The sequence below is a fragment of the Lissotriton helveticus genome, chromosome 7, assembly GCF_964261635.1.
Source record: "Lissotriton helveticus chromosome 7, aLisHel1.1, whole genome shotgun sequence".
Classification (NCBI taxonomy): Eukaryota; Metazoa; Chordata; class Amphibia; order Caudata; family Salamandridae; genus Lissotriton; species Lissotriton helveticus.
The window spans coordinates 985,460,605-985,481,284 of NC_136068.1; the positions used below are offsets into that span (position 1 = coordinate 985,460,605).

The 20,680-nt window shown below is 44.2% G+C and overlaps 1 protein-coding gene across 4 annotated transcripts in view; it reads right to left on the reverse strand.

Moving 5' to 3' along the window:
• Positions 1 to 20,680, reverse strand: part of ANXA6 (annexin A6) — a 184,382-nt gene that overhangs the window by 62,515 nt on the left and 101,187 nt on the right. For all 4 annotated transcript variants that reach the window (XM_078653622.1, XM_078653620.1, XM_078653621.1 and 1 more), the window contains exons 9-15: positions 19,154 to 19,247; positions 18,386 to 18,481; positions 15,358 to 15,416; positions 13,629 to 13,751; positions 12,193 to 12,251; positions 7,721 to 7,799; positions 858 to 939 (exon numbers count right to left, since the gene is read on the reverse strand). In XM_078653622.1, coding sequence (XP_078509748.1) covers positions 858 to 939; positions 7,721 to 7,799; positions 12,193 to 12,251; positions 13,629 to 13,751; positions 15,358 to 15,416; positions 18,386 to 18,481; positions 19,154 to 19,247 — 592 coding nt within the window. The remainder of the gene's footprint in view (positions 1 to 857; positions 940 to 7,720; positions 7,800 to 12,192; positions 12,252 to 13,628; positions 13,752 to 15,357; positions 15,417 to 18,385; positions 18,482 to 19,153; positions 19,248 to 20,680) is intronic.

Here is a 20,680-nt window from a genome sequence, read left to right on the forward strand (position 1 = left end):
CAAGACTTGTATACACTTCATTGGTTGTTCTATCAGAGGTCTGTCTTCTTAAAGAATGGAGTCCCTAGTCTAATTTACTTCCATAATTACAGAGGACATTTGCGGCAGATTTACAAGCCCCTTGCGCCACCGGTGTATCATTTTGTGTGATGCACCGGCGGCGCATTTTAGTGTCTCATATTTACAAGGACAGGAAAAGCCTGACTTTTCCTGTTCTTGTAAATATGGCCCCTTTGAACGCAGCACTTTGTGTGAAAGGGGGGTTTCATGGGTGTTGCTGTGGGTGTTCCCGCGCAACACCCATGGAGCCTGATACATTTCCAGATTTACGAGATATTGTAAATCTGGAAATGCATCTGAATGCTACGCCCTCTCAGGGGAGGCATAGGGAGGAGGTGAGTTCCTCTTTAAGAGGAAATCACCTCTGGTGATTGTTTATATACAGGAAGGTGTCCCTTCCTACACGTAAACAATCAGTAAAACAATGACGTTTTTCAAGTTGTATGTGTGCTGATGCAGCCCACATAGAAGTTGAAAAACTCAATATCTGATTGTTTATGTACAGGAAGGGGAACCCTTCCTGCACATAAGCAATCTCTCCATGACGCACGCATCTTTGCGCCATGGTGCAAGGGTGCCTGTGCCAGCACATGGCAGCAGTTTGTGCGCCAGCAGAGGGGGAAACACAGAGATGCGACATATTGTTGTAAATATGTCACATCCCAGAGCTTTGAAAGTGACTCAGTGCGACGCAGCCAAATGGCTAGCAGCACTAACTGAGTCACTTTCCTTGTAAATCTGCCCCTTAGTCTCTTGAACTGTCAATGTCTCAAGCATCTCCCAAAGTCCCAACTTACCAAATCCTTTCATTGCTTTTCTGAGGACTTTGGCATCATCGTCTGCAACGAAGTCTGATGCTGGGCTTACAGTCCCTTTCAACTAGTGGAAAAGACACAAGGGTTAGAGTTATGATGAAGGACCGGCGTTGGGCTGCCTGGAAGAGAGAGGAAGAGGAGAGGTGTTCGTCGGCAAGCAAAAGGCAAAGCAGCAAGAGGCTGTAAAGCACTCGGTGTTAGTGTTACGGAAGTCCAACTCGGATTGGTGCAGAGGGGAGAAGCCACTATGCCAGGCCTTGTACCGGGCGGATGTGGGAAGCTGTGTGATGCTAAAGGGGGGTGCGGGGAGCTGCTAGGAGGAAGCCGAAGGATGCACGAGGCTGAAGAGGAGGCCAGGGCACAGGGATTCTAATTCTGAAGCAAAGTCGTTTCACATGGAGTCCCTCCTCTTTCTGAGAGTATTATTCTGATTGACAAGGCACTAGTAGGTCCTTACAGAAGACACTACCCCATTACCTACCTGGCTTCAGCGGGCTGCAAGGAACAAACCCCTTACTTCCAATTATTTTCTTCTCTGTTTCCTTCATTCATCATCCCAAGGCTTTGGGCCCAGTTTTAGAAATGCAATGAGAAAATGCTCTGAAAATGTGAAAAGGTCAAAAGGTATGTGCTCCCTGCTGGTGCCCAAACCAGCAGAAGGAAGGCCCTTCCGCCTATTGCTGCCGAACTCCGTGGCATCCACCGGCATTGCTTGCGGCACGCATGTCCATGCCTGCACTCTTTAATATCGGCCTGACTTGCTTGGTAAGGGGTTTGAGGGTACAGAGGCGCACAAGCACACAGGGAGGGAAAAGCAACTTTTATAAAAATGGAGGGTAACCAGACCACTTAAAGTCATTTTCCCATTAAAACCCAACCCTATCTATCCTACAGCCGCTCCTTTCCTTGCATTCTCAAATGGGTTCAGGTGTGCTGCTGTACAGTGCCATTGTGGGAGGTATGTCACATAATCTGAGCGAAAGGTATGGGGCTTGATAAATCTAGAGTAATGCAAAGCAGTGCAAATCACTCCGTTGCCTTACTCTGCCCCATGGAGGCGTTCCATGGGTGGAGCGTAGGTGGAGCGTGAGTGCTCCCACGCATCCACACGTGTATTTTGACGCATTCCCATATTTACCATTACTGGTAGACCTGGGAATGCGTTAAAATGGTTCACATCCGCAAGGTAGATGTAACGAGGAGAAATATCTTTATTTCGCCTCCATTTTACCTCTTTCTACGGGTGCAAACCGAAAGATAAAATGCCTCAGGGGTTTGTTTTTGTGCAGGAAGGTGTGCCTTGCTATACAAAAGCAATCCTGCTTACAACACAGCCATCCTTGTACCAAGGCGCAAGGGTGCCTGTGTTGGCGCTAGGCAGCATATTGTGCCCCAGTGCAGGAAAAAGACAGGAATGTGCTGTATAATGATAAATAAGGCGCATTCCAGTCCATTCTCTATGACGCAGCACAGTAAGCTGGTTTGCTGCGCTGTGTATTTTTTCTATAATTATGCCCCTCCCTATTTAAAGCCTTCCAAATTGACCTTTGGAGCATTTGATTAAATGCCAACCTGTGAAGGGGAAAATGGATACGTTTTAAATATGAGATCTTGGATCACTCAAAATATTCTGATTTACCATTTTATCTCCTCTCTGGTCATTGATTCTAATAACCAAATGTGTTTTATTGCTACAAAGACTTTTTATGAGAAACTAGTGATAACAGGCATGATAGCAATGCTCCATTTCAAGACGTCCAAAAATGTGCCTTCATTCCTTCACCAACCCACTTTTCGCCATTCCTATCTATGGAATGGAAAGGAGATGATTTAAGGTACAAAACGGACAGTAGCGTCTTGTGGTGGAAGTGCTGCAGGGCGGTTGGGTGGGGCAGCGGAGGAGCAGGGTGGGTGGTACGAAACTACGGAATACGGCCCAACGGAGGTAAGTAAACAAATAAATAAATAAAATGAATTTTGTTGCGCACGCTGCATCGCATTTGGCAATGCAGCACGCGCAATGAAATTTGTTTTATTTATTTATTTATTTACTTACCTCTGTTCAGCCGTATGCCGTAGTTTACTACCCCCACCCTGCTCCTCCCCCACCCTGCCTCACCGCCCGCAGCACTCCCACCACGAGCCGCTACTGAAAATGGAGTATGTGCATACCACACAAGATTCCATATTATCAATTTACTGAGGTGCATGTGGGCTTCGGGGGACCGTTTATGACTCTCGCTCATTAGTTTACTGGGTTCAAATGACCCGTGTTGACCTTTGCTCATTAGCTCACGTGGTTCAGGCGAGTCAAAAGCCTGACCTTTGCTCACTAGTTCACATGGCTCATGTGACCCGCGTCTGACCTTTACTCAGAGGTTCATAGGTTTCAAGTGATTCATGACTGGGCTTTGGTCTCAAGTGTACAAGCTTGATGACCAGAGCCTAGGCTTTTCCTTTGGAGTCATACCTGCTTTAGGGTTTTCTAGTGTGAGTGTTCTCAATTTCATTACACTAAATTCATTGGGGGACATTTATTCCACTTTTTATATAGCAGTTTATCAGATGGTTAGATTCATGCCAAATTTACCAGACAGCGTGGCTTTGTGTGAAAAACAGCAACAGGGTTGTACAATTGAAAGTTAAAAACTTGCCTTTTTCATTATCTTAAAATATGTACCATTGAGAGAGGTCAACATGAGTTGATACAATGGAATTCAGGAACTGTAAACAGCTACCACTGGAGACTCCATAAAATTGATGTTTACCTCAATACTTGGATAGCGAATGCACTAAGGGCTCCAGTGATTTCAAGTTAGGACTTCCTGTTTCAGGTCAAACAAAGAGCATTGTGGCAGGGTAACTACAATAAAGTCAGACCATCTGCAGTGGCATTTTTACGTCTTGGTTGTAGACAGCACATGCGCTGTCTCAAAGAGACATGTTGTATCTACTCTGTGGGCTTCAGCCCTCCCATAGGCTTCCCATTTGCAGTATCCATCGTGCGCCTCCCATTGGTTCTCTTCATTTGTCCATGGCATGCATTTGTAATGACTCTTCCTGTATTTTCCCCTCCCTGAAAAGCAGGGACCAAGTACACTATCCCTCCACTATCCCACATATAAGACCAATATAGGAACTTCTTTGTTCTTGGTTTACGAGCCCCCTCAGGAGGGCTGGTGTTTTAATTCACTCCAAACGCCTTTTCTTTGTGCTCCCGTGCCCATGCTGCTGCCTGGCTCCTGTTGCCATGTTGTGACTCCAGTGACTTCAGTCATCGCTTCCTCCTCCCCTGCTGGGGACCTGCAGCCTCCAGATAAACCCCTCTCTGAGCGCAGTTATTTTTCTAATCTCTTGACTGTGCTGCTGCCTGGCTCCTGTTACCCCATGGCTGTGCCCACAGGGGCTGCAGCCACTGCTTGTTCCTCCTGTGCCGGGGTCCTGTGACCTCCAGTGCCCCCTCCTAGGCCCACTTGTCTGTTTCGCACCATGGAGGGGGTTGACCGCTACCCCGCCCATCATCCAGCACCACGCTTCCACAGGGCTTGCTGCAGCTCATCCTTGGCTTCTGCATGGTGGTGCTCAGCTTAGTGGCTCTGTACCTCAGCAGCTCCCTGCAGATCAAGAACTAGAGCCCCTTCTGGGTGGGATCCTCGTGACTATTCGTCACTATAGTGGGAACAAACAACCCCTCCCAGAGTACCTCCTGAGCACAAGGCTCATGCTCCCAGCACTTTTTTGTAGACTCCACCCCCATGCCTCTTTCACAGACACACTTTCTGTGCCCTATAACGATCCTCCCTCAGGAACCCGGAGCCTTGCAAACAAAACTGTTCAACTACATGCCCAATCCTAGTACTTCTCCCATATACCCTTTCACTCCTGCCACACACTTGCTCCAAGTATTTATCCAGCAACCTCTCAGAATCTTTCCTTCAATCAATAATTATCTCATTATACCCCTTTCCAATACTCACCAGTTCCTGCCTCCCCCCCCTGAATGTCTTTCTTTCTTTCGCCCTTTCCATTGCCCTTTAGTTCCCCTTTCGGGCAGCCCACCTCCAAAAACATTCAGTTACACACCTCACCCCAACACCTCACCCATGTCCTTTCATTGCACTTCCTACCCTAAATTAGGAAGTGCTCATCATAAACCAGAGATGGGGTGGTTTGGGGGATCCCTGCTCTTGGTTGTAGCATTTACGGGAACTAAAGGAGGGAGGAACATAGCATGGTCGATAACACATCGCATTTGCACTTGAAACGTATTGTGGTGTGCTTAGACAAAAAGCTGCTTGCGAAGCGTACATTGACTCATTCTTTTTCATTGGCACACCGAGCTCCCCTGTAATGTAGCAGTGTACAGATTGCTGGAGCAGCGCTCTGTTATCAGCTGGTGGGCTGATGCTGCTTGGCTTGGTTTAATAAAGATTAAAGATTGGGTGGCAGGAAGAGAGAGGGGGAGTCACATTTGCAGAATACTCGACAATTAACATCTGTTTCAATTTGTCGATGAATTGTAAGCGGTAGAAAGCGTCTCTCTGCACTTGCTTGGTGAGATTTCTGTTGGTAAAAGGACGCAGCAAGTTTGACCTATTTATTTGCATTTTCTATAGTGCTGCTTTACCGCAATGGGGTTAATGCACTTTACACTGGGGCGCATATTTATAATAAAGTGACAGAGGTGCTGTGTTAGCCTTCCTGGTTTAACGCTGCACTCCGCCACTTCAGAAACGCAGGGCTGCACCATTTTTACAACAATGGGTGCAGCCCTGGGTTTCCCGCTGTGCTGGCGCTAAATTTAGCAGCCTAGCGCCAACGTTGGCACCCATGAACCATAGTGCAAGGGTGTCTGCACTGAGGGGAAGATTGTTCACGTGCAGGAATGTCTCCCTTTCTGCACATAAACAATCTTTAAATGACGTATTGTAAATTTTACGTGTGCTGCTTAATACAGCACACATAGAAGTTGCAAAACGTCATTTTTTAAAATTGTTTATGTGCAGGAATTGTTTATGTGCACATAAACAATCAATGGCAATTCACTGTTTCTATGAAACAGCAAAAAAGAGGAGAAATAAAGCATTTCTTCTTGTTTCGCCTGTTTAAGACCAGGTCTTGATTTTGGTGCAGACTCCTATTTACCACACCCTTGTAAATAGGGGCAGCGTCAAAATCAAAGAGTGTTGCTGTGGGACGCTCACGCAACACCCATTGCCCTCCGTTTTCACGCCAAGTACAGCGTGAAAGGGTACCTTATTTACAAGGCAGCGTTAAGCCACGTTATGTGGCTTAACGCTGCCTTGTAAATAAAGCAAAGCCCCTATCGCCACCACAACGTCTTATTTACAAAGCATCATTAAGCATGAAAGGTACCCTTTCACGCTGTACTTAGCGTGAAAGCGGAGGGCAATGGGTGTTGTGGTGAGCGTTCCACTGCAACACCCTTTGATTTTGACTGAAAGTGACGCTGTGGTGGCGATAGGGTTTTCTAAATATGCCCCATAGAAATTAAAGGCTGTAGAAGTAATTTGCTGTTGAGTTTCTTAAGTGAACTAAAAACGTTTTCAGCATTCCAGGTTTCATAGCGGTCTTAAGTAATGGAAAAAAAAACAGCATTGTTGTGGCATGCAAAATTATTTTAATTATTAGGAGTATTTGCTATGTTTTCAGGGTGTGCTCTTTCCTGTGGCGTAAGTAAAACGGTGCCCAGTCCTACAGAATGTGATGAGGGGGCCCGTGTCTCCCAGATCTCACAGATATTTATTGACCTGGGGCTGAGTTGGGCCCCTTAAAGAATTTGGGGAACCCAGAACGACTGGGTGCAGCAGAGGGAGCCAGGGCCCATCTTACATCCCTGGCCCCATCCCTGAAACATAATGAGTAAATGAATTACATCCCGATCTCATTGATTTTCATTTCTCTCTTCCTTCCTTCCTCGCCTTCAGTATGTCCCTTCATTCTGTGATCTTTCCTGCTTCTGAGTCGTCTCTTGATTCCTTCTTACTTTAACCCTACATGCCTGCTGTTTCTTTTTCCTTTCAGGTGCATATTTATCCTTAAGCCTATCTTATATTCATAGAGGCTTGGAGACTGGGACTGTGGGCAGAAATTCTACCCACCGCGCTTCGACCTGCTTCCGGCAATAGTCATCTCAACTCTGCACCAAAACGCTTGCTTGATAACTCGAGGCGGGGTTAATTCAGGAAACACTGGGGAAGAGTTAGTAGAAGAGAAGGAAGCAGAAAGGATGTGCTGAACACCAAAGAAAACAGAAAACATTTCTCCCAGCAGCCAATCCAGTGCCTTCCCTTATCATTCCAGATGTTAGCAGGATCTGTAAGCACCCTACGGGGTTAGGCTTCCTATAAAAAGAGTGTATTCAAAAAGGAAACTTCATTCAAAACCAGCAAGTGTTAGTATGAGCACTCTGGGTTCAACCAAGCACCTTTCTCCTCACAGGCTCTGTTTTCTTCCCTATTGGACGTACAACTCCCCTGCAGGTTGTGACCTGATACAGTGGCCCTTGTATAAATACAAGGTCAAAACTGAACCTGAAAGGTCAAAATGACCTGTTGCTGGTGTGACATCTTCAGTAACCTCCTCCCGACCCCCAACCAGGCTACCTATTCCTTGCACAGGCTGCCCCAAACCAAGGCGGCCCAGTTTTGTACTCTGAGCTGGGCCCTCCTCACGCGTCTGCAGTTGACCCAGCAGCCACGGTGGAGGAGGCTCCCGATGAGGGCTACCAGGAGGACGGTCACACGCAGCAGCAAAGCAGGATAGGGAGGGGCAAGGCAGCAGGCACAGCAGCAGACAGGCAGAGCAAGGGGGGCTGTTCCAACCTCTACACGAGCCGCTGCACTCAGCTCCCATCTCTGATAGGCCACCTGGGCAGCTTCGGGGAAGAACTCTCCCGCCGCACTGAAATGGGAGTTGATAGGACACGTGGATAGTCAGATCTCCAAAAACAGCAATTACAGTGCAGTCAGGCCACATCTGCAAGTCCCACTGATACACTTAACTGAAAATAAACTTAAAGTAACCATGCAGGAGACAAGGAGGTGTGCTGATGGTGTACCTGTTTGAAATGTTTGGGGTCTTTATTTAAACTACAGAGGCAACTTAGTGTTTGCTTCTGTTTAAAGCAGTCAGTCAGAGTCAATTTAACTTGTTTAAGCTATGATTAGCCATAAAAACACACATATACAAGATTAAAAAATCTAAAGAATATGCAGTTAATATCATGTTATGTTTAAAAACTGACTTATGCAATATTTCATCCCTAAAACGGTCTTTTTTTGCAAATAAAAAAACAATAAAAACTTCGTACAGTCATAAAAAGGGCGTCCTATAAGACATACTATAAATCCATCTCAGTATCTCTTCCTGGTGGCCAACACGTATTTTATTAAACTAATTACTGCATAACAAACTTACCGTCTTCACAATTGCTGTACAAGTAAAACTGCATGTTTATAATGTCTAATATTAACATCACGAAATAGTGGGGCTAAAACACTTCTGACTGGAGAGACAAAGAGTACAGAATAACATAAACTGCATAGTACTTTACCTGGAGGAATCATCACAGGGGCACAGTGGAGGATTTGGAAGGCTACCAAAAAAGGAAAGGCTACACAAAAATGGGCCAAGTTGAAGCGCAACCTAGTGAGAAAAAAGGTAGACCAAGCACCAGCCATAAGAGTCAAATAAGCCACTGGTGCTGGTGGGGCATTTAATGGCTGGGAGGGGGGCACCAAATTGTGATGCGTGTGCCATCTCATATCGTGCCTTCTGGAGTGCATTGTGAAAGCGTTGTTTCACCATGGCTATTGATTGTGCAGAGATACTATCTGGCTGTGTCCACAAATGGTGAATTCCAAGTTCACTGCAGGTTTTCTTGATGTATGCCTGCCATGGAATATCTAGGGTGCGATCCAGTGCTAGGCAATCAGAGATTATCAGCATGGTGAGTTTAGATTTGGGTTACGCCATGCCCTCAGCCATAAAAGGCAGTCATCTAGTGCACCTTCTGTCCCATGCAGAACACTAGATTGTGAATTGTGATGGCTTACATTTCTATGGTCAATTCTCCACTCTGACTAGATTCTTCACACAGCTACCCACCTGGGCACCCACCACAATGGCTCCCATATCTCTCTGCTCCGTGCATATACAACCACACTGCTAAAGTCACTCGCCAGAGCGGCCTGCTAGCTCCCTCAATGTCTTGCTTCTGCTGTTCTTGTTTTTGACAGAGCCCTCTCTTTTTTCATCACCTTACTAGTATACGCTTAGATGCACCTTCAATAACTTACACATTGCCATTGCCCCGCTCATATGGACATCCTTCACACAATCCCTCTATAGTCACTAGCATCAGAGTCTCAAACTGAGATTCAATTCCTTTCTTGGCTTCATAGGTAAAGGCTGGCACTTTATGGATTTTTCAGCACTACTACCCACACTGTCATCTATCAAGAAGCGATCTCAAACCCTGTACTGGGCAACCAGCCAATAGGAGGAAAGAAGGAAACAGATTTAGAGTTTGCATCTTACACCTTCATTTTTAAGCCCTCCTAGGGACGTGTTTCGGTTGAAAGAGCTGCAGTCTGCTGTTTTGGTAATGCGTTCTATTTGGAGGACTTGGATAGGGTATGATGATCTGTGCATACATCTGCCAGCGTTAACTTTGTCTTCTGTTCCCATATACAGGACGCTTGTGTGCACCAGCTCAGAAGTTATTTATTTTAAAGGATGTACCTTGCATTTCCAAGACACTGAAGTTATTGTGGACATCCACACAATCCTTAATTCACCCAGAGTCTATGGGGAAGATTTACTAACATTTTGCAATGGCAGTGTTGTGATTGGCTGGGATGCCGACCGCACAGGTGTCTATGGGGAGGCCGTTTTCTCCAGGCAGGCTGTATGCAGCTTACATGGAGAAAACGGGAGAGTGCCTATGACTAGTTTGGTCGGCCCTGGGGCCAACCAAACAGTCAGCACCCACAACAGTGGGCAAGCCACACCTCCCCTGCCTGTGGCAGGACTGCCCACCAAACCGCCCCAACCAAAACCTTCTGCTTTCTCGCAGTGCGAGAAGCAGAAACATAAAATGGTATTCATAATACCGTTAATGTTTCTGCTTCTCACACTGTGAGAAAACAGTGGGGCGATGCTCCTCTGCCCACTTGGAGGAGCCGCCCCTGTTTGTTTTTGAATAACAGATCAGCAGAATGAGAAGCCAATTTTTGTCACCTTGTTAAAACTGCAGCTTCAATTATGTTCTATGACCTGCCTCTCCCTTTGGCTGCAGGCTATAGCAACAGGCATTGTTTCATCAGATCTCAACTGTAATAAATTATTACATTTGAGCAGCTGCGCCATTTCATTATTACAGATCATTAGAGACGTCACAAGTAACCTGTAATAAAGATATTAGAGACATACTTGTATTCAGGCATTGCAGACTCCCATGTATTATTTGAGCCGCTAACAACCAAGAACATGCAACATATTGGCCAGCTAGAGTTTTATGACAAAGCAGGCTATTTGTGAATGGTGTTGTTCCAGAATATCAAGTTTTAAATATTGACCTACGAGCAATGTCAACGGGAGTATAGCGACTACCACCATATATCAAGATGAGCATGTGTAGGTAAGCATAGATTTACTACTCTTAACTTGACATATACTTACATTGACGTGTTGTTCTAATTAGAAAGAGAGAAATGTAGATCATTACAACACCGTGCAGCCTAGCCTCCTCTCCCTCAGCTCTGAGTATAATGTCAATTTAGTAGATTTGGAGTTAATAATGATATATCTACACTTACCTACAAATGCAAATCTTGACAATAAAGTGTAAATCGAATCGTTGCAGCTGATTTTCTTGTTTGTTGATATTTTTGAATTACAGCATTTGCAACTTCATGTAAAACACTGTTTTACCACTGTGCATTCCCTTAACACACAGACTGTGAAACATACCTCAATGCAAGAGAGGTGTACATGTAACTCTAACGGTCTTATAATACGTTTCTGTGTTCTTCTCCATAGCAGCAGACGGCTTTATTCAAGACTGTACGAAGTTCCTGTGTGGTGTCATTGAAAGCCATACTGTTACTGTTTTACAAAATGTGACAGACATTTATTGCCCCTTGGAGACTCCTGTGCACACTTTAGTGTGACCCAGTATGGGACACTCCACCCTAGGCCATCACGGAAACATAGCCCGAGGTTCCCTCAGACACCCCTGACCTGTGCAGGCTTTAGCAGTACTGTGCGTGAAGCAGGTTTATCTCTAAATATGCTTGATATACGGTTGCTTGATAGCTGCTAGCACCGTAACTGCCAAGAGGAGCCCTATATGCTCTGATTGATCCTGCGGCATTAGAGCACGTGTGAAATTCCTGTTGAGCTGCTGATCTGGACGGTTGAAAAAAGAGTGAAGCATGCCGTGCCGGTAATCCGTTGGCGAAGTCAGGAACGAGTCTGTCTGTTGAATCCGAAGCATCGACGAGAAATTGGAAAGACGCGTCCCTATAGATTCACCCATAGCGGGTGCCATCTGACCAGTCTGTTGAACCTTGCTATCGACACCGAGCTTTTTTTCATCTTATTAACATAGACTGTTGAAACTTAGAGATCTAGAGAACTCGGATGAGAGATTGGCTACGGAGTATTTTCTTATGTGCTGTGTCCCCCACTACCTCGGCGTGAGAGCCCTGATGAAGGTGCGCCTGTTCATCTAGGCTGAGCACCGAAACGCGCGTTGGTTTTACGAGTGTCCTGGATCCTGTTTTCAACAACTTGGCAATTTGCTACGAAGATCTTGCAGGATCCAATTATTATTTGAGTCACTCTGGGGATTACGTTGAGGAATGTGTTATCTTTGTTTAGTAGATTGGTGAATGTTTGAGTGTGACTGAAAGATTAGAAAGGATGTGTCTGTTGAGAGGTGTTGTGGGGTGATAGTGTTAAGTATTTATTGGAGCATGTTTTATGAATTAATCAATCTATGTATTAGGATCTGACATATTATGGATTACGTTTGCACAGACTAAATATGCAAAAAGGGAAATAAAGATTTTATATTTTCTTATAAAACCTGTGGTGTACCGTGTGATCTCCCTGTTACCACTCGGTGAGTTCTTTGTTGTATGTTTATTAATGTTGGACTCTTTATGGGCCACCTTCATATCCATTAGGGTGGACCTTTTTCCCCTACAGTAGTGTATCTCTAAATATGACCAAATAACAATCCAATATGAAAAGTCACTGAAATAGTGTGGTGAGAACAGAGACATACTCATCATCGCCTCCGCACAGCTTCAGCAGAGCCTTCTTGTACTCCCCAGATGTGTCGTTCTAATGAGAAAGAGGGAAATACAGATTATGACAATGCTGTGCAGCACCGATGCCAATCCATGAGCCCATAACGCGGCATATAACATAGCCTATGTACGGTGGAGAAGTCTAATCCGAGGACTACAAGCCCAGGCACAGACTTACCGCTGTGATGCTGAGTAGACTCAAGCAGACAGCCTTACCTGTAGCATCTTTGCATGACCCAAAGAAATGGGCTCAATTTCAGGAAGCAGGGGACGTGGTGGTAGGTGCTACAAGTTGGAATGTTGATATATATGACAGTGAACGTCTGCCGTCACACTCTCACCAATCACACAAACACTGTAAATGGTTATGTACTCCTGCTAGTCACCACACTGACATATCCATAAGGCTCTAGGCGTAGGTGGGGGCACTTGGGGCGAAGGAAGGGAATGAGAGAACTATAGGAATAAGGGGAGGGGGGAGGGGGGAAGAAAACTCGGTAAATGACAAAGGGGGGGGGAGAAAAATCAAAAGCAGACGGCAGATATCCTAACATGATAACCACGGCTGCCGAAATGTGCCCAAGAACAATATCTGGCTGTGTGACGCCGCCCGACCTTCGGGATGTGGGCTAAATGGCTGTGTATGACGAACAAATGAACGAATGTTGGAGCGGTTGCTAACAATGGGAATCAATGTACCCTGATGGCTGTGTTGAACATTTAAATCTGCAATAAACACGGTTTAAAAAAAAAAATGAAAAAAAAAAAATTACAGTGAACGTCTGAATGCCTAATGTAGAGTTGGGTCCCAATTGCAAATTCTTCAATTTGTGCGAGAATGCTATATCTGACGGAGAATCTAATAGGAGAATTCCATTCAACCTATGGTTAATATTTTGGAAGAAATGCTGCTGATGGAATGTTTACTAGTCATAGCACTTCCACAACTCGGGGGATTTACATCACTCCAGACTTAAATTAGGCCATAAATGTATGAAACTTGACCATATAATTTATGGTTTGGCCAAAAAGCCATACTAACTCTTTGGGAAACTCGTCAAATATTTGTAACCTAGCTCGAAACACAGTAGGTTATCTGGGAACTCAATCTGGATCTACAGCACCACCAGTCATTTAGTGCAAAAAGCAATCAAAGCTTCAACAACGCACCTCAATCATAACCTGCAATAAATCCTCCTGGCCCAATACTGATTACTTATTTGTCTCTGCTAAGCCAAATCTTTTTACTACAATATTGAACCTTTAGGCATATTTAGGTTCCAAGCCTACCTTTAGCCACTGGCAGACCTGGGGACAGACACTTATAAACAGGTGTTCTTAATAGATCTCTTGTGACATAAAATAGGAATCTTTGGTTGGCCTCACCTGTCTCACACCCATTGACCCTCACCTTTATCATGGAATAGAGCGACTTCTCATACTTGGTCCTGAAGGCTTCTCGGATGTCCATCATGTCCAGCTCACTGCGGGAGACCATGATCCGGATCAGGGTGTTATCAGCCGTCCCCATTCCCTGGAAGATAATTAGAGGACTCAAAGGGGCCCATCAGCTCTTTTCAGATCCTGTCACCTAGTAGGGGGCAGGGGACCACGCAAGAGATTTAGGCACATATCATTAGACATCGCACAGGCTGGCTAAGGACAGGGGACCAGGAACTCTGCAACACGATAGAGGCACGCTCCTGCAGCTGAAATGTCGCCAAGCTGGGTGCAGGGTATTGGAGTTGACACAAGACATTTAAGCATGCATAAGCAGCCATAGTGCAGGCCAGAGAGGATTGATACGTGGAAAGCATTTTTTGGGGGGGTGGGTAAATTCCGGGAAAGAGAAACACATGTTGGAGAGGGAAATTGAACAGACATTCCATTCAGCCAATATAAGAGCAATATAATACCTCTCCCTTGCATGTAGAGCATCTCCTGTCGCTAGTACAGTTTGACCACCGCATTTAACCACCAACGTGTAAAGCTGAGGACATTCCCATCAAAGAGAAACACGTGTCTTGTATCTACCTCCAACCTGCTCCAAAATATTAGGTTAGGTCCTAGCGGACTCATGAAGAATCAGTTCTACAAGAGCAGAGCCCCGGTCATTTGCAAAGCCCAGCATTGTAAAGGGGGTGCAGGAAGTTGCTATGTGCAGCAATTATCCGTGCTTTTACAGGCTCCATAGTTTTCCCTACTCCTTCCTATCGAAAAAAAAAGCTGATTATGGAGAGCATCAAGAATGTCAAAGAGAAGGAGCACCAGTATTATTCTGGAAGGAAAGAATGCTAACTTTAATACAAATCAGGTTAATGGGCCACAATATATAATAGCAGCAATCATCTGCCTCTGAAAGCCCCTCCTTGAACTTAAGGCAGACCCCCATATTTCAGAAGTATGTCTATATGTGTAATACAAAGTGTGGGGTAAGACCATACCTCAGGGACAGTCTCAGAGCATTCATAAGAGTGGCACTCCAATGAGTCCCTTACATACTCCACTAGCCTCTAACTGTGTTTTTAATCTTGCCGTAAGGAATAAAAAGAGATCAAGAACTCGGGCCACCAGCAGGCAATTTTAAAGTAGATCTCTCGAAATACACAATCAAAGAGCTCCACTGATTAGAAGCGCTGAAGCCCATCATTAGGTACCATGGACAAGGATCCAAGGGCGAAGCATGGCACCAGTATCTTTGGTGGGTGAGGGTCCTTCTAAAAATACACTTTCCCCCACCACCAGGAATAAAATAGCATTAGGGAGACAGACGTTTGAAGGATCAAAGGTTCTTTTTTTTTATTAGGTATAGGATAGCAACGGGAAGCCGAGTGAACTTGTAAAAGCAATTTCTAATCCCCCACCCCTTTTTGATATCTGTGAAGTTGCCCTCCTGAATGCTCATTACTAGCAGTTGACTTATTAAAGGGCAAAACAAGATATTTTCTTGGCTTGTGGCTCAATGTTGCTGGGGCCTAGTCATTTTGAAACTGATACCCCCAAGGCACTTTCACTGACAAGGGTGACACTGATATGACAAGGAAGTGAGACATGCATATCCGCCAGAGGCAGCCTCATAGAAATGGACTGATCCCAGCTTTATTGTGACAATGAATTTCATGCTCACCCACCAAACTCACCTTCATTGACTTGTAGAGCCTTTTAGCGAAGTAGTCCTTGGTGCTGCGCATGCACTGGACTGAGGAAGGAAGGGGACAGAGAGACAAGGTGGATCAGAACCAAGCGGTAAGGGCTAGTCTGCAGCAAAGAGGAGCAGCTGGACAAGTGGTCTAGACAGGGCAGGCGCAGGGTTAGGGTGGGTGGCAGGAAAAGTTCACAAACAGAAGTGGGAGCTAGGCCAGCAGAGGGCACCAAGTACTAGAGGTGTCAAGGAAACCATCAGCGATGATCTTTTACATATGTATGGATGTATGTAAGGATATTTGTAAATGGCAAAACCTAGCTAGAGAGCAACGAAGCACTGCACAGTGGTCGGAGCCCTGCTTTGATTCTTAACAATGAGGTAGAATATTATTAGGGTGCGTTTCCTATAGTGAATTGATTTTGTCTGAAGAGGTGAGCTTGCAAAAAAGAATCTGTAGAAAATGTACAGTGTGCAAAGGCCATAGAAGATAAAGATGAAGAATTCTTAAATTATTGGAAGGAAATTGAAGTATTGGTGATAAATTACACAATCCACTGCCAGTTTATGACAATGCAGAAACCTATGATTACATAGGACTAGCATGTGTATTTCCACCATGTCATCTGTTTTTGCAATGAAGGAATGGATGGACTGGTGGTCTCCTCTGAGACACTCCCTGCCATCTGGTGCCTGCTTAGGAGATCGCCTACCGATCCTCTAGGGCTGCCCGGTGGTCTGAGACACGTTCTGTTTAATCATTGATAGAAGACATTCCTTTTATTATTGAGAGGTGGTGTCACATATATCACACATTGCTTATGTCACTCTGAAAAGGTTGCCTGCACTTAACCCCTCGCCTTCTTTTCTTTCTTCTCTGATATGGTGGGGCAGCTGCATTGTCCATAAGAACCCTCAATTATACAGAAATAGCCAACCAACACAAGATGGACAGATGAACCAATACGACATGTAAAAAAACCAGAAGGCATTCCTTCTATTCAGACTATTCAGAATTGTAGATTCCAGAAGACAAAGGAGGGGAACTTGGTCCTACATCACATCTTCTCATGACTCACAAAGAGTCTTGGTCTACCATAGATTATATGTGTGCACTGTAGAATATGCAGGCCTAGCGTATGGAAGACATTGAGAAGCTAAGGGATTAGTTAGCTTAGGCAGTGCTGATGAGTGAAACATATACAGAAAACCCCTGTACCACGCTGAGATAGCGGAGAATCTCATGACGCTTGATTTTGCCATTTTCATTAGATGCAACTATCTGCCAAGGCGATTTATGGTACCAGGCTGAGGCGTATGGGCTGTGAGAGACATACCATTATGCTATCTTATGCTAGGGATTTGTAACCTTGTTGGGGTTGAAATTACTTCGGATGCATCTGGGTGTAGCTGAAGTCCCTGGGAGGATGATTGATTGGTACCAGGGAAGGGAAGGTGCAAGATGCAGCTGGTATGAGTCAGGAACATTCAGGGTGAGTGAAAACTCTGATAACACTACAAGAGCAACAGTTTCGGGAAATGAACATTATGTTGTGTAAGCCAACTTTTACTGTATAAAATGCAGGGTGCAGATCCCTCGGGGAAGCGCATAGAGGGAATCGTGCAGAACTGCCGTCGCCAAAAGCTGCAGCCCCAGGGTAGGTCATTCCCAGGGAGGGTGGGAGGCTGGAGCAGGCTTCCAAGGGTTATGGAAAGGTAAGTCCCAGGGGGTGATGGCCTGATTCTACTGCTCTATCTTGACATCAGAATATTATTATTAACTGCATTGAAATTGATTCAAGACTGAGTGTTTCACCATTACTGTGCTAACATTGCACGTTACACATATATACATAGAGGTGATGTGTAACTATTTTACTCTGTTAGTTGTAAGGCTATATCCTCCTGTGCTACTAAATTACTTTTGATTTACTGCATTATGAGTGATTTCGACCTACTTCTTACTTACACCTTTATTGTGCTCGCATTACATTATAAATATACATGCAGCTATTCAGCTAATGTATAATCATCACTGCTGAGATATGTGTTTGTGGTAGTATTTTATTAAAGCCGAACTGTATCTGCTATTAGTGTGCTGCTCCTTACTGAGCATCTTTATGTATCTGTACTTGATCGACATTACTTGGGTTGGTTGCCAACAGCTAGTCCAACACAGAACCATTCACTTGAGGGGACATATGTTAAAACCTTCTTTTAATTCTTCCTTTTAAATGAAAAAAGCTTCCCACCACCCCGGAACATGCAGCAGGGTGACCAAGTTTTGATGCAAGAGTTATGAGTTTCTAAGATTTGTGCTGCTTGAAGAGCTTTTTCTCTGAGGCTCAAACTTAGTTGCATGATCTGATCTTTCTATATTATTGCAGACCTTCGTTAGACATTTTGATTTCTGAAAACTATTAAACAACTGTTAGTATCTTGTTTCAATGTATGAAAGGATGTTGCTTTCTCTCTTCTTAGGGTGACTCAGTTTAAGATTATCTAATATCAGGCATTACAGATTCAAGAAACGAAAAACTAAACAGTTGTATGAGCACTCTTCAAAGACAGACATCACATATAACTAATTATCTTTTCCATTATGCATTTCTTAAAACAAACGTTCTCATCAAATACCTTTTGAAAGCGCTGGTGCCTGATGGGTGCCTCCTGTATTTCGACATCACTAGTTAAAGCACTGGCTTTAATATAAAGTGATATCCCTTTCTGGTGAAACCAAGCGCGGTGGAGCCTTTTTGCACTCACACCCTCTTAAGATCCGCGTTATCTTTGTTTGCAACTCTCATAAACACGGTATTTGGAATAAAAAGTATGGAAAGTATGGTGATACATAAAAACGTGTCAACATCATTAGAACATATTTAGTAGCTAGCAACCCCACAGCCCCAAGTGCCCCTTGCTCCTGCTATTTGGCACATCAGGGATTTCTGAACCCTTCTTTGATGAAACCCTTATCTTTGCTTATCTAGCATAAGATATTACGAAAGATGCAAGGATCGGCTTACCCACAGCCAGCATCAATTTCTGAAAATCCCCCGAAAGCTCGTTCTTGATGCTCTCCTCAATTTGCTTTCCAGCCAGATTCTTGTAAGCATCAAACACTGTGAAGAGCAACAGACAGTGAGACAAAGCTTAACCAACAGATTCTATCAGCCGGCACAACTTCTGCTCCTGCAGGACCAGTATTCTATTCGGGGCTATACCTAACATACCAAACATACTGCCATAACTCAACGACGACCAGCCTATGCCGTTTCAACCATGTCTAGGACTCATTCCCGATTGCCCTTGAGGTGACCCTCAGAGATAACTATGTAAACCAATGACCATGAGAGACAATCACTTTTCAGGAACTCAGCACCAACCAGGTCTAGGACCTAAGGTAGATTACAGTTCTCCAGACACTAAAACAATGAGATCTCTAGATTTCAAATATGCAGGGTCTCTAACCATAAGAAAAGACCAAAGAGAAATGATATGGTCCAAATCCATGAATATAATTAGAGGGAAGCAGCTGGCCAGGACAATATTTATGACTGGGACCAGACATGCCACTGCTAGGCTAGGCAGTGATTTTCAGTAAAACCTAGTGGAAATAAATTTGGATCAGGGCTGAATGTTTAATGTTCAGGACACAGCGGTGTACAGCAGCAGTGATAAGAGACTGCAGGGTTAAAACCACCTGACTGTGAACAATTAGAAAGAGAATCCAACTCCAGCACACACTCACTGCCTCGTGACCAAATGGAAATGTTTCTGCAAAGTAAACTCACCCAGCTGTAGATGCATCCTACTTCTGTTTCCCAAAATAAATATAAACTGAGCCTCATCAGTGCCCCATTTCTGCTCCCCTGCTTCAAACAGATCCTTGGGAAGAGAAAAGGAGAGGGTGGGATAATGGTTAGATACAAAGAGATGTTAGCTATCAAAAACACAAATGAACAACCAGCAATATTCACTCTTGGCAACTATAACAGTCAGATCAGATAGAGATGAACAGCCAGCAGAATCAATCTTTAGCAGCTATATCAGCAAGATAAGTGGATATCAATTTGTGTGACAGCCTCAATTACCTGAACACTCCGAACAGCACCAACTATGCTGATGGATGTCAACAGTAGTAATGTTAATAAGACCATACATACAAATGAATCTCAATATCAGTGGCAGTCTTCCTGTCACCAGCGTTTTACTTGATCAGGCTCTTTTTTACCCTTAATTGATTAACTATTGTTTAAGTTGGCTCGGTCATTTTTGATATATCATCTTGAAATGTGAACATTCTATAAGTGGTGAGTGTTGTATTTTTATTAATACTCACAAGACCCACCATGGACTTGCTTCCAAGGTGAGGAGCCATCCAATAGGGAAGCACATCACTTTGTGTGAGAGTGGGTGTGCATCTCTTTTATACCACTTAACCAACCACAGGACTGTTTTCATTGAACTGGTAGAGGCACTTGCCCTATTTGTCTATGTCTATAAGGTGTATATGTACCTGCATGTGGTTGCTAAACCTAATTAGGGAAGACAACCATGCACATGCATGTAATAAACAACTTCTATTGTCCCTCTTGTTGTGGTGTAGCTATCAATATCAAGCAACATCAGAGTGTAAAAACATTGCCGATGTCCTCAATGCTCGATGTAGAACAGTATTATTACATCAGAATGATGCGCTGTGAATGTTGATAGCTAATAACATTTAAATCATCTTCCTAACAGTATTTACATCACTGAATGTCTCATTAGAGCTCTTTAGGCATACTAGTACTACTCAGTCATACAAATGTACAGGTCCACCCACCTTCTCACACAATATTACTAACACCATAAACCAAATCCAAAAGCATCAACCATGTTACTGTTGTGAATACATGCACAACACTCAGATACTCTTTGCCAGTCACAGCAATGTGAGTTAGGGGTTGATTCAACAGAGCTGTGTGCCAACAGCCTGGGCGTGCAGTCTGACTGTATGATAAGAGGGGCTCTTTGCAATAAGTTGGAGTGGTAATGCTTGGTGATCACAAATGAGTATAATGCTAGATACCTCTGGGAAGCAGACCATTGATATTTATAAGCTGGGCTGTGAGTAAGCCATTAAATTGATCTCTTCACATGATATTTTTATTTTTCATCAAAATGGGACTTGTTTGATAAAGGATCCTACAGTGCTTGATTCTGGAGACTATAGGAGCTTTGGAATAAAACATACGATAGAAATGAAAACAATTGAACATCTGAGTCACTGTTTTTAATAAATCAAAACTGACCTCCTTCATTACTCTGAGATCGAT